We start from the raw sequence: 14,739 nt of genomic DNA, 5'->3' as shown, positions 1-14,739 counted from the left end.
TTATCTTCTTCTACTACCCTCTTCTCTCTATTTACTAACCTTTCATGCATCTATTTGCAAGGAGGATCGAAGACTAACGGCAAAGAGTCATCTATGTCACATTCAAGCTTGACGTCTTAAAGGCAATGACCCTATCAAAGTCCATGTAGTCATCGTCGCAATTGCAAAACTCAACCTTATATTGCAAAGGTTGATTCCCACGATCGTTCTGTGCAAACAAATGCACCGTTGTGGGAATTTTCCACATCAAACTGTCACACTTGTAACACACATCCTTAGATTGTGATGCTCAATTTCCATAGTCCAGTTGTGCAAACAACACCGTCGTGGAAAACTTTCACGTATTACTGTCGCAATATAATTTTACAGGGCATGTTTCCCACGGTTGTGTTGTGCAAACGATGGCACTTCTGTGGAAATCTATGATAGTTGATTGTCACTATTACAATACATGAAAGATAATTGTGATGCCATGGTCAATGTTGACCAAAATGTGTGATAGCACGTGCAAGCAGTTGAATAGCCAAACTACAACACTCTAATGTGTTGCAAGTGCAACGACAAACCACAACTATGGCAAGTTGCGACGAAATTGTTGTGACATCACCATGTGTTGCATTTGCCACACAATCGTCACAATTGCGACAGATAGCCATCACAAAATGGTTTAAAATGTACTAGTGTTTTATGTTGATGTTGTGTTGTTGATAGCTTGGTAATCTTTTGATGGGCCTTCTTTTTGTAAAGGATCAACGCCCTTGTTTTTAGTTGTCTTAATCAAAAACAACTTCATGAACATGTGTATAGTAGGGGTTTCATTTCCTAATTTATATAGAAAGCAATACAGATTAAATATATCAAACTCAATTTACAAGACATTTGTAAGAAATCTCAAAAAAAAAGATTGGGAAGTTGCCTCTGAAATAATGGTTGGAAAAGTCTGTCTCAACTAGAGGAATGACAAAATAACGACAATGAGACGACACAAATCCCTAAAATGGCATTTAAATTGTTATAAGGAATTATGATAGGAGCAACGTCCATGCCACCAATATAAATCCCTAACATAACATTTTGAAGAAAAAAATAAGACAATATGCTTTAATTTGATTTACTTAGATAATTGTTATAAGGAATGATGATAGGAGCAATGCCCATGCCACCAATATAAATCCATAACATAACATTTTGAAGAAAAAAATTAGACAGTATGCTTTGATTCGATTTACTTAGATAATGTAATAAAAAAATGATTGGACTTCAACTATATATCTATCACATTTGTGTTGCTCTTTATCGTGTTGGGGTTTTTTGTGGGATTTAGTCTGATGCATGGATGCTTTAATGCTATATCTTTCATAATCTTGATATACAAGATTTCATGCCCTTCAAAACTTATTTTTTCTTTAACCATAAACTATAGATTTTTTTCCTGCACCTTTCAAGTTGATTTTGTGTTGTTTATAGTCTAATAAATTGTTAAGGGGGCTTGTTTTTGTAAAAGGTCAATCCCCTTGATTTTGATTATTTTCATTAAAAATAATTTCATGAAATTGTATTTAATAGGGATTTCACTTTTTAATTTGTATAGAAAGTAATAGACATTTAAATATTCTAACTCAATTTACAAGTCATTGGTAAAATATCTCATAAAACAACACTAAGAAGTTGTCTATGAAATAATGGTTGGAAAAACTTATATCTCAATTGAAGGAATGATAAGATAAAGACGTTGAGACAACACAAATCCCCAAAATAGTAGTTAAAATGTTATAAAGAACGTTGATAGGAGCACAGTCCATGCCAATATATATTCCTAACATATCATTTTGAAGAAAAAGCAAGACAATATGCTTTAATTTGATTTATTTAGATTATGTAATAAAAAATATTATGACTTAAACTATATATTTGTTACACTTATGCTTTCTATTATTTTGTTGGGTTTTTTTGTAGGGTTTAGTATGATGCCTGGGTAATTTAATGCTATATCTTTTGTGATCTTGATGTAAAGGGTTTTATGTCCCTTCAAACTCTGATTTTAATTTAATAAAAAATTATAAATTCATTTTTTGTCAAAACCTTTCCTCTTGACATTGTGTCGTTGATAGTATGGTGGTCTATTGATGGGATTTATTTCTTTTAGGGATCAAACCCCTTGTTTTTTGCTATTGTTTTAATCAAAAATAATTCCATGAACCCATATAGCAAGGGTTTCATTTTTCTGATCTCTATAGAAACAATACACATTTAAATATGTCAAACTCAATTTACAAGTCATTTGTGAAAAATCTCATAAAACCAGATTGAGAAGTTTTTGAAATAATGGCTAGAAAAGTCTCTATCTCAATTGTTGGAATGGTGAAGACAAGACAATTAGACAACACAAATCCCTAAAATAGTGTTTAAATTGTTATAAAGAATGTTGATAGGAACATGGTCCATGCCAATATAAATCTCTAACATAACATTTTGAAGCAAAAAGCAAGACACTGCTTTACTTTGATTTATTAGGATTATGCAGTAAATAAATAGTTGACTTCATATCTGTTGCATTTGTGCTAGTCTGAAACTTGCTCAATTTGGTTGTGGAGTTTAGTGATGCATGTTTGGGTGCTTTAATATTATATCTTTTGTAATCTTGATGTTTGTTTCGAATCCCTTCAAAAACATGGTTTTTCTTAATCATAAGCTATATATTCGCTACTAATTTAAAGAATTATGCAACTTTTTTTGGTTGTCATAGCATACTTTTACTGAAATATCTGAGTGAATATTGATTGACACCTCTAAATGACAACTTCTATGATATTGTATATAGAATAACACGATTTGTCTTAAGATTGTTGTAATGACTAAAATGAACCAATAGCTCTAAGCTCTTATATCATTTTAAAAAATAATCCAATATAACTTTGGGAATTTAAAATTCAGAAATTAGAACAAATGACCATATTAGATACTCTCCACCATAGAACCAAGAATAAAACACTTTCAAATAACCAAACACTGCCCAATTGCAAATGATTAATAGATATATTAATGCATCAAAGTCCACACGTGTTGAATTGCTCATTGTCTTACTTAAGCCGCAAAGGTGTAAGTCACTTAAGTCACTTTTTGAGGTTTTTATCCATTACAAAAGATCAAACATGGTCTTTGAGACTCTTCCAATTTCTAATTTGAGATTAAATACATTGCAGAAAGAATTGAGCGCAAAGGATATTGGATGCATGTCCACGAGTGCTCACACTTGCAGATGATGGCAACATTGCAAGATTCCTTTTGAGCATAATTTTTTTTTTTTAAATGATATTCAATGTTGCAAAATGTTGATATTATAAACAACAAAGCAATTTCCCTTGTTCTTGGGATAGACGGCCATTTGGCCCCTATAATTGATAACCATGGACGACCAGAAAAATAAGCTAGATGCCCTGACAACAGCAACATGTGCAACTTATATAGTGACGAACTCCTTTAAATGATATACGATAACTAACTCTTGAATTCTGAAATTGTATGCATTCCCCTAAGTTTACTTGACTATTTAAGATCAATGAAAAACAAATCACTTATGGTCCTGATTGGTTTCTAGATGTCCACTATGATGCAATTATGGTGTGCACTGTGAAACATTTACATGGTCTAAACATCATTCACATGCCTTAGGCTGGTTTGTGAGAATCAGCATGTAAGTTAATACAAAAGATGTCAAGTTAAAATAAGAACTTTCAACTAGAAAGACATGGTAAACACGCATATATATAGCTTTATTAGGTCAATATTTGCACAAGGACAAAGACATTACAAATATTTTTGTCTTTGAAATCCTCTATTTTATTAATCGGCATTTGTACAACTACTTAGGCATAGCACATATGGGCTTTTTTAATTCCTTCTATACCATAATAAGTGTTTTACATAAATCTATTGCAATATATAAGGAAATATAATTTCAGGAAAAAAAAATCAATTTCATGTAAAGAAAATCAAATGATCCACAAGAAAGCAGACTTCAGTCTACATTCATTCCATGTATAAAGTTATCGTAAATGATAAATGTGTGCAGTATTTACAGTTTATGATGTAATCTTCTATTTGTGGAAAGGAACATTATTTTCTTCAGATATAAAGTAACAGGTCTACTGGGGCCTCTGACCATATTATCTGATCATAGCTACATTGCACTGAAACTTGAGCAAGAGACCATACAAGGAATTACTTCAAACAAAGAAACAGAAACAAAACAGTAAGGAGCCTCAAGCCTGAGACTCAACAAGCCTCCTATAGAAACAATATATTGTGGAAAGGGACATTGTTAATCCATCAGGATAGTAGTTTTACTTGATATACTTCAGGTTCAAAGGCAAAATGTCATGCATCCAGCTATGACATATTGCGCAGCAGATAAAAATCGACGTTAGGATTAGGAATATGAAATGATTTTACCATGTCATCAATGAGCAGTATTGATATTTTGTAGGTACATAACAAATTGTGAAAAAAAAAGGTAAAATGAAATTCAGCTTTTTTTTATACTTGAAAGATCATGCAGCTCATCTAGAAAGCTATGGCAGCAGCTCCGCACGTAGATGGGTTTCAGGCAGTGAGATTTATGGAGAAGAACCAGTCAGTTCGTGCGTATCTGGACGGGTTCGCATGTTTTTGAAGGATCTTCAAAGGAAGAGCTATTGTTCAGCCAGCAAAGGCCTTCTTTATAAACCCCAGATTTTAATTCACCAATACAGATTCGCTCGTCTGAAATCCAAGAACAAAGAAAATGGGGCCAGAATAGATATTTAGGAAGGTTGCACGAATATTCAACAAGCGGGATTGGGACAAGGAAAATGTGTTAAACCTGGGGCCTACTTCTACACAGGAAGGTTCAAGGGTTTTTGTAGCAGGGTAGACATCAAAAACAAATAAGCAGTTGAAGGTAAACAAGGACAAGGTAGCAGATAGACCATTGACATCAACTCCAATTACATCATCTACTGGAGTTCAGAATTGGTTGAGCAGGAAGCTTTAAAGACCCCTTACACGGGATGCTCATTACATGCAATGACAGGCAACTCGCCTTAGAAATGCCCTTCCGAAAGGACCTCGTACTCACCAGGCCACGGGTGGAGGATGGAATGGTGTTAAACAGTCAAAGTTCCTAAGAAAAAAGCTACCGATCTTTGATAATTGATGTGGCACTTCAACTGGATCTCCAGTCAAACTATTGAATCAAAATGACATTCAATATGAAGGTACTCAAAAAGCAGCAATCTTGGACCAGAATCCTTTACCTTCAGTATCATTTCCAAACAATATACCAATACATAGGAAGATCATTTCATCGCTAAGAATTTATAATGCCGATACCATAAACAAGTTTCAGAGAATATCCTTCAATCCATCAAGGTCTTTGAAGTATCAGCATCACAGTAAAAGTCAGGAAGGACCAAATAACAAGCAGGCTAGAAAGGGGTATGCCAAGGAGAATAACAAACTGAGACAGGTGCACAAAAATGGTGTCCAGATTCATATTCTAGACTAAGACATCTTACCACAAGTGGATTTGCTTCGACAAATAGCATTAATTGGTAAATTTCCAATTATTCTCTTCAATTTACAGAAGTGTTCATCTGGGTGAAGCAACAATGGCAGGGTTTCAAGGATTTGTTGTTAATGGACTCAATTTTTAAGTATTATATCTTGATGTTTGATAATAAGGCCTCTACAGATGAGGTTCATAGATCCAAGGGTTGGTTCTGTAAACGATCGGGGTTTGTAACTATGCTGTGGGTGCCAAACTTTAAGCCTGATCCAGTGCTATGGTATTTTCCACCTTGTTGGATTTCATTCCTTCTCTGCCTTTGAAGGACGAAAAATCCTTGAATTATAGAAACATTTGCGAATAAGCTTTTGGGATATTTGTAAAACGTGACCATATTCCTTATGAGAACCCAAATAGGGATATCAGAATTAGTGAGTTATGCCAAACCACTTCCAAATTATTTCTTCTTCATGGCAAAATGGGGCCATTGGGAGCAAAAAGTCAGTGTACAGGAGGAAAATATAGTTGAGATATACACAAACTGCTTGGTTCACTTCAATACTCAGTGTCAATTGCAGATCCAATTAGAAACTTTAGTTTACAGAGACTTTGTAACAGATCCAAACAAGTGCTCACTTAAGGAAGAAAGTCCTCAGTCAAGACAAGTGTCTAAAGGCGCGACTCAGGTGTCAAAGGAACTAGCTGTACAGCATGGTATTCCCGGATTTCACAATATTTCCATATTATCTCATATGATCACAGATGCTATTGTATGTGTAAAAACCCTAACTGGCTTCTAGTTTGAATGCTGATGCACAACTTATGTTTTTTGACATTTTATGAATTTTTAAAATCCTTTGTAGAAAATGTATCAACAACTTCAAAAAATTTAAAATGGCAATATGAGAAATCAGACTGTAACTGGAAATTAAAATCACAATGCACCTTATTTGGTATTATCATCAATCAAAATTACACATTATTAAATGGCACCTGGATTGTAATATATATTTGACAGGCCGTCTCACCAAATTGCCCTCCTACTGTCCACGTTAGCTTCTTATTGCCAACACCCAGCCGTATACACTTGTGTCTTCAATGTAGAAGGCTGTGAGAAGAATGGCATGCAAAGCTGGTGCTGAAATGTGGCTCCCAAATACTTCCCACTCGGCTGCTGGAGTGTAACGCAGGCCCAGAATTCTGATCACAGCCACTGCTGGTAATTATCACAGCCCAGAACAGTCATTTACTGGGGGCCCTGACCTGATTATAGCACCCAGATAAATAATGCCAGCCCTGAATTTTTAATGGCAGGCCTCCTAACAGGTAACGCAAGTCTGTACTGCTATCTACAGGCCCTGTAGGATAGATCACAGGCTACCAGACTCAATCCTTGAGTATTATCCAACTTTCCAATGCCCAGATATGCAGATAAAATAAACCCTCGAAGTCTCACAATAACAGTCCTCCAAGAAACAGTGACACAGTAATGAAAGACACTAAATTATTCCTCAGAACTTATAAATCCAATCTCCCAATCACAGAAAATCACAGATGGGAGATTTAACCAATGAAACCACTATACATCAGCAGTGACTTCAAACAATCTTCAAAAACTCAAAGACCCTTATACTTCAGCAAGGGCTCATAATTCAGAACTTGGGAAAAAGCCACAAAGGCACAAAAAGAAAATATATATTCAAGCGTGATTTTTCCCATGAAATGAGCTCTCATTTATAATATTTTGTTGGCCCAAAGTTTCTTAAAACACTCCACTTCAGAAATTGTAGAAGTTTCCCAAAAGAACTCAATACTAGAAACTTTCCAACACAGTTTTAGAAATATCACTTAATGTCATTATTATAATAATAGAAACATTATTATAATAATGCATCTTAATAATTAATGAATAAATAAGAGCTCGTGCAATTATTAATTTAATTTACTATAGGTGACGACCAACTGTCGAAGCCACCCACTGCTCTACCAAAAATAGCAACTGCCAAAAAAAGAAGTACTAAAAATAGTAAATCTTCAACTAGGACCCCAAAACACCCTATCAACTCACAAGGGTCGCTATGATGAGCTAACTCCATCAACTACATAGATCTGCTAAAAATGGATGGGGACATTGCAGTATGTGCAAAGAGGCTTTCATTACTACAAACAGATTCTCAGAACAGAATATTAATATTAATAGGCCCAACTGAAGAGATGCATATGCTTCCTCCTTAGGTATCTGGTCAAAATGATCAGACAATACATGAGAAATTGAAGGATTCTATAGTACATAGGATAATGCTTCATAAGTCCCTTGTTTATCTTTCATATGTGTTGGAAATGATTGAAAAGATCATGAGGAAAGTTGTTGGAATGATCATATGGAACTGGTAAAGAATGTTCTCAATCATTGTTTTGTCATTGATGTCAAACTTGCTACTTGCAAGAATGACAATTGCTTTAGTGATCCAAATACTATCAATTAGTTGATTGACAAGAAGGAGGCAATCAATAAGATGTAACTAGAACACCAAGAGAAAGGTTGAAGTTATGATGTTGTAATGAAGTACAAGGATCAGTCAAGACATTGATGAAATAAGTGTGTTGATGACATACTATAAGACACAGAGAATGGGCACACTGAAACATATCAAAGATATAAGGTTTTAGCTAAAACATCTGTAAAGCCCAATTAAGATCATTAGAGAGAGGGAGCCAAGCAAAGCTAGTAGGTGTTGAACAGATTCCTAGTAGATGCCGAGCAAGTTAAACTTTAGATGCCGAGTGATACAGAGTTTATCAAGTGCCGAGTGATATCAAGTGCCGAGCAAATACAAGTGCCGAGTGATATCAAGTGCCGAGCAAATACAAGTGCCGAGCAGATATAAGTGTTGAGTAACACAGAGGTGCCGAGCACCAGTAAAACCAACAATGCCGAGTAACACAGAGGTGTCGAGCACCAGTAAATCAATAATGCCGAGTTGCTGCATTATTTTGCAAATCAAAAATTCGCCAGATCTAAGCCGACAAGGTTGTTATCTATAAATCTGTGAATTAAATGGAAGATAAGAATGATGAGCTGGTGGCACAGAACACCATGTAGAACGTTTTTGAGGTTACAACTGGAGCCTAGACGAAGTTTCTAGATAAGAACAAGATATGGGGTAGATACATTGTATCCTACCTAATCCATTTGATACCCTAAAATTGGAGAGGGAGAATCGAGCGGCAAAGGCAAATCAGATTTCTATTTAAAGAGTCATAAGTTCATGAAGGAAAGAGAGAGGCGATCAAGCATGAAAGCATAATTGCTGAAGAAGGTGCTAAGGAGAAGAAAGCACAGAAATATTGTTTGGATAGAAGACCTCAGATATGGATGCATTGGTATGATGAGTAAGAAGACTTAAGAAGACGAAGCTTGAGAGAAAAACAAGCAGTCAGAGCTGAAGTAATTGAAGCCAAGTAAAAGATTGAACTGAAAGTGTGATCTGAAATCAACAAAGTATGTTGTAAGTTGTATCAGATCAAAAAGTCATTATCGTTACTCTCTAGCAATTGTAACAGTTAGTTTAAATCCTATAGACTTAGGTTGGTTTAATAGCCATGAGATAAATCCTTTAACAAGGTGACATTCCAAGTGAATGTTCAGAAGTCCTTTAATCAGGCCCATTCCTAACAGTTTGGTGAAATCCTCTAACAAGGTCACATTTAACAGTGTGTTGTAAGCCTTTAACAGGGCAGGCTTTTAACAGGGCATCACTTTAGAAGAGTGAAAATCAAGTAGCATGTTACTGGTGGTTTTTCCCAAATTGGGTTTCCACGTAAATCATTGTGTCATGTGTTGATCTTGCATGTTTTATCTCTACATGTTGATTTACTGTAACTTGCTAATATGGTTGATTTAAGTTTGGATGGATGAAAAGTGTATAGATTCATTAAAAATAGTGAAAAAGTATTATTAGGGCATTTGGACCTTGAATAACTGATTCACCGCCCCCCCCTTAGTTATTCTTAAAAATTCTAACAATTGGTATCAGAGCAAGACTATTGATTCAGTTTAAAGGGACTATAAGCAGAAAAGATCAAAATGCCTAAGAGAGAAGTTCCCAAGCTCAACAAAGACAACTTTGTTGCATTGCAAAGCTTAATGAAGCTACATCTTGGATCCATAGGAAATTTTGCCCAAAATTCAATTGTCACTGAACATGTAGATCCAACTGGTACTCTTATTGCAGAAGATATGAAAAATAAACAGGGACACAATCAGACAATGCTGAAGATTGCTTCTGCACTCAACTATGCTGAATTTGATGATATCAAAGGATGTGACACTGCATTCAAAATGTGGAAAGCCCTATCAGACATCTATGGAGGAGATCAGAATGTATAGAGAGCAAAAAGAGAAAGTCTCAGAGGAAAGTTTGATGATATGAAAATGGAGAAAAATGAGAATGCTGCTCAGTATGGCGCAAGAATAAAAGAAGTGGTAAGTGCAATAAGATGCTTGAATGGTCAATTGGATGAAGATACTGTTAATAGTAAGTTTTTAAGAACCTTGCTCCCTATCTATGCTATTAGAGTATCAGCAATACAAGAACTAAGATGTGTGCCAGGAAACAATCTAAGTTTTGAAGGTATAATAGGTAGATTCACTGCATTTGAGTTATCTAACTTTGACAACTACAGACCTGAGAATGTTGAATCTGCTTTTAAGGCCAAGCTATCACTGAAAGATGTTGAACAGGTGAAATCAAAGAAAGGAAGAAAAATGAAATATGTATCCAGTGACAATAGCACTGATGAGGAAGATGTGGAACAATTGGAAGCATTGCTTGCTAGAAGATTTCACAGAGGCAAAGAAAAATTCAAAGGTAAGATGCCTATCATTTGTTTCAATTGCAATGAAGTAGGTCATATTGCTGTCAGGTGTACACAGAAAAAGGATTACAAGGAAGGCAATAAAAACAAATTCAGAAGAGATGATGACAAGAGAGATTACAAAGAAAAAGGCAAAAAGTGTTATATTGTTGAAGAAAATTCTGATGATAATGATAATGAAGTTGTTTATGTAGCCATGAAGGATCAATCTGATGAAGAAGAGCCCACAGCACTGGTAACATGTATGAATAAGAATGACAGGTGGATCATAGACAATGGATGCTCACATCACATGACAGGAGACAAAAGTAAGTTTGTTAACTTTACTCAGTATGATGGAAATAGTGTTAGATTTGGTAATCATGCTCCATGTCAAATCAAAGGAAAAGGTTTTATTAAGCTCACAGAGAAAATTTCATGTGATAATGCATACTATGTTGAAGGATTAAACTACAATTTGCTGAGTGTCTCACAGTTAGGCAATATAAAATGCAAAGTAGAATTTGGAAACAAAACTGCAAAAATCTATGATACTGATGGTAAACTAATAAGAAAAGGAGATCAAACAAGGAGCAATCTGTTTTACCTTGATATGGATGATGTTTCTTGTTTTATTGCAAAATTTGATGATGAATGGTTATGGCATAGAAAGCTATGTCATGTCAACTTTGATAATCTGGTCAATATCAATAAAATGAAGAAAGTCAGAAGTTTACCAAAATTGAAGAAGCCTGATAATATCATGTGCAAACAGTGTCAGCTAGGAAAGATGACAAAGTCAAGTTTCAAAAGCAAAAACTATACATCTAAAGAAGTACTTGAGTTAATTCATACTGACTGATGACTGTTATGTTCTTAAAGCAAAAATCTGATGCTTTTCAAATATTTAAGTGGTATGTGGCTAGAGTTGAAAAGGAAAGAGGAAAGAGTTTGAAATGTCTGAGATCAGACAGAGGTGGTGAATTCACATCAAATGAATTTGAGATATTTTGTAATGATAAAAGAATCAAAAGACAAACGTCAGCTCCTAGAACTCCCCCATAGAATGGAATTGCTGAAAGAAGAAATAGATCTGTGATTGACTGTGCCAGAACATTAATGATGGAAAAGACTGTTGCTCTAAAATACTGGAAAGAAGCTGTAAGTGTAGCTGTTCATACATTGAACCGAGTACAAGTCAAGAAAGGTACAAATACAACACCTTTTGAATTATGGTATGGTCACTCACCCAATGTAAAACATTTCAAAGTATTTGGTTGCAAATGCTTTATCCTTAAAGACGCTAGAAATGGAAAATTTGATGCAAAAAGTGATGAAGGCATATTCCTTGGTTATTCCACTAGAAGTAAGGCATACGAGTGTTTGAATACTAACACTAACAAAATTGTGAAAAGTAAAAATGTAAACTTTGATGAACATACAGAAGTCCAAGCTCAAGAACCAAAGAAAATGGAAGAATACAAAACCTTTGTGTACTCTTATGAAGGAATGATTGTTGATGAGGATGATGTCAATCAAATTGAAACTCAACAACAAATTTCAGTCTCAGCCGAGCTTAACCAGTGAATGTCGAGTTGCATTCAAAATCCGAGTTGCAGAATGAAGAAATTACACAATCTGATTCTCAAGTCAGTACACATGAAAGAGATGAACATACTGACAATGAAGTACATAGTGACCCTGAATCAGAAAGATCAAACATGGAAACAAAGACAAAACCAAGATTATCCAAATATGTAAAAAAACATCACCCTGCTAAACAGATAATTGGTGACAAAGATGCAAGACCAATGACAAGGAACAGACTGAGACATGAATCATGTCTGATTAGCAAATCTGAACCTAAGACAGTATATGGTGCATTACAAGATGATGACTGGTATAAAGCTATGGAAGAAGAGATTGATCAAATAAAGAAGAACAAAACCTAGAGTTTGGTTCCCAGACCAGTTGACAAGAATGTGATTGGCAACAAGTGGGTATTCAGAAACAAGCTAGATGAGAATGGTGAGATTACCAAAAACAAAGCTAGACTAGTATGCAAGGGTTATGCTCAAGAAGAAGGACTAGACTATGGGGAAACATTCGCCCCTATTGCTAGAATGGAAGCAGTAAGAACTTTACTTGCATATGCTGCATATAAAGATTTTAAAATCTATCAGATGGATGTAAAGTCTGCTTTTTTAAATGGTATACTAGAAGAAGAAGTCTACATTGAACAACTAGAAGGATTTGTTGATGAGAACAACAGGGATATGGTTTGTAAGCTACATAAAGCACTCTATGGTTTGAAACAAGCACCTAGAGCATGGTATGAGAGACTTCACAAGTATCTAGTGAAAATAGGATTTGAAAGAACTGATGATAACAGCAATATGTACATCAAAGCAAAAAAAGGTAAGGATATTATTGTATCTGAAATTTTTGTGGATGACATAGTGTTTGGTGGAAAGGAAGTGCTTTGCAAAGGCTTTGCTGACAAAATGAAACATGAATTTGAGATGTCTATGTTCGGAGAAATTAAATTTTTTGTTGGATTGCAAGTACATCAACTCAAACATGGTTTATTTGTGACACAATCAAAGTACATCAAAGAGATTCTTAAAACGTTTGGATTGGAGTCCAAACCAGTCAGCACACCAATGGCAACAGGAAATAAGCTATCCAAAAATAATGAATCAACTGAAGTTAATCAAACAATGTACAGATCCATGATTGGAAAACTACAATATGTTGTACATAGTAGACCAGACATAGCATTAGCAGTTGGAATAGTGGCTAGATTCTCTGCTAATCTTAAAGAAAATCATCTCATAGCAATAAAAAGAATAATGAGATATCTTAAAGGAACTGATAACTTTGGTCTATACTATAAAAAGAATGGAAAGTTTGAGCTCAATGCATATACAGATGCAGATTGGGGAGGCAACATTGATGACAGAAAAAGCACAAGTGGAGGTGCATTATTTCTAGGCAAAAGGCTAGTTACCTGGACTAGCAAGAAACAAACATGCACATCCCAGTCCACTACAGAATCAGAATATGTGGCAGCAGCAGTCAATTGCACAAACATTGTGTGGCTCACACATCTATTGAAAGGAATGAAAGAAGAGGTAACAAAACCTGTGATATTGTATTCTGATAACACAAGTGCTATAAACATATCCAAAAATCCAGTAATGCATGCAAAAACCAAGCACATCGCAATCAAGTATCATTATGTCAGAGAATTGGTAGAAGACAAACAAGTGAAGTTGGAATACATTCACACAAAAGAACAAACTGCAGATATCTTCACCAAACCATTGCCCAAGGATGCTTATGAATATCTTAGAGGCAAGTTGGGGGTAATACCCCTAACTCAAGCAATTTAAAGCAACAAGGATGCTGCCCTGCATCACCAGCAATAAATCATTGAAATATCAACAGATTGATGCAGAGGATGACAGCAGGAGCAGAAACTCCAAATCAGTCACAAGCATGGTGACAGAGGAAGAAAACATCAAGAAGCCAAAGCTTATATTTTGCATGATAAAGATGCTACATCTTTGGCATTTATGTCAAAGAGGGAGAAATATGCAGAAACCTGATCAATACAAAGCAAGAGGGAGATATATGAGATCAGTAGTAAAGATGCAGCAGCCAAGAAAAGTAGCAGACAACGTATACAATCTTGGTGGTAACTAAGTTGATTAATTGATCAGTTTGGTTTGCCATCAATGCCAAAGAGGGAGATTGTTGGAAATGATTGAAAAGATCATGAAGAAAGTTGTTAGAATGATCATATGGAACCGGTAAAGAATGTTCTCAATCATTGTTTTGTCATTGATGTCAAACTTGCTACTTGCAGGAATGACAATTGCTTTAGTGATCCAAATACTATCAATTAGTTGATTGACAAGGAGGCAATCAATAAGATGTAACTAGAACACCAAGAGAAAGATTGAAGTTATGATGTTGTAATGAAGTACAAGGATCAGTCAAACCATTGATGAAATAAGTGTGTTGATGACATACTATAAGACACAAAGAATGGGCACACTGAAACATATCAAAGACATAAGGTTTTAGCTAAGACATCTGTAAAGCTCAACTAAGATCATTAGAGAGAGGGAGCCGAGCAAAGCTAGTAGGTGCCGAACAGATTCCTAGTAGATGCCGAGCAAGTTAAACTTCAGATGCTGAGTGATACAGAGTTTATCAAGTGCCGAGTGATATCAAGTGTCGAGTGATATCAAGTGCCGAGCAAATACAAGTGCCGAGCAGATATAAGTGCCGAGTAACACAGAGGTGCCGAGCACCAGTAAAACCAACAA

General features: G+C 35.3%; 1 protein-coding gene and 1 long non-coding RNA gene across 4 annotated transcripts in view; both read right to left on the bottom strand.

The window, feature by feature from the left end:
• Positions 1 to 3,017: 3,017 nt before the first annotated feature.
• Positions 3,018 to 14,739, bottom strand: part of LOC149539850 (Nucleic acid-binding, OB-fold-like protein) — a 61,597-nt gene continuing 49,875 nt past the window's right edge. For all 3 annotated transcript variants that reach the window (XM_089801044.1, XM_089801039.1, XM_089801043.1), the window contains exon 3: positions 3,018 to 3,437. In XM_089801044.1, coding sequence (XP_089657170.1) covers positions 3,317 to 3,437 — 121 coding nt within the window. In that variant the 3' untranslated portion in view covers positions 3,018 to 3,316. The remainder of the gene's footprint in view (positions 3,438 to 14,739) is intronic.
• On the bottom strand, positions 6,474 to 11,104 carry LOC149539851 (uncharacterized). The gene is made up of 2 exons (XR_016355953.1): positions 11,010 to 11,104; positions 6,474 to 6,903 (listed from the first exon to the last, which is right to left on the bottom strand). It is a non-coding gene; the product is annotated as an uncharacterized LOC149539851 (long non-coding RNA).

Source organism: Cupressus sempervirens, chromosome 9 (assembly GCF_028749045.1).
Source record: "Cupressus sempervirens isolate cs-2001-9-10 chromosome 9, ASM2874904v1, whole genome shotgun sequence".
NCBI lineage: Eukaryota > Viridiplantae > Streptophyta > Pinopsida > Cupressales > Cupressaceae > Cupressus > Cupressus sempervirens.
The sequence above is the reverse complement of the archived record's forward strand: the minus strand, read 5'-3'. Positions and strand labels throughout refer to the sequence as shown.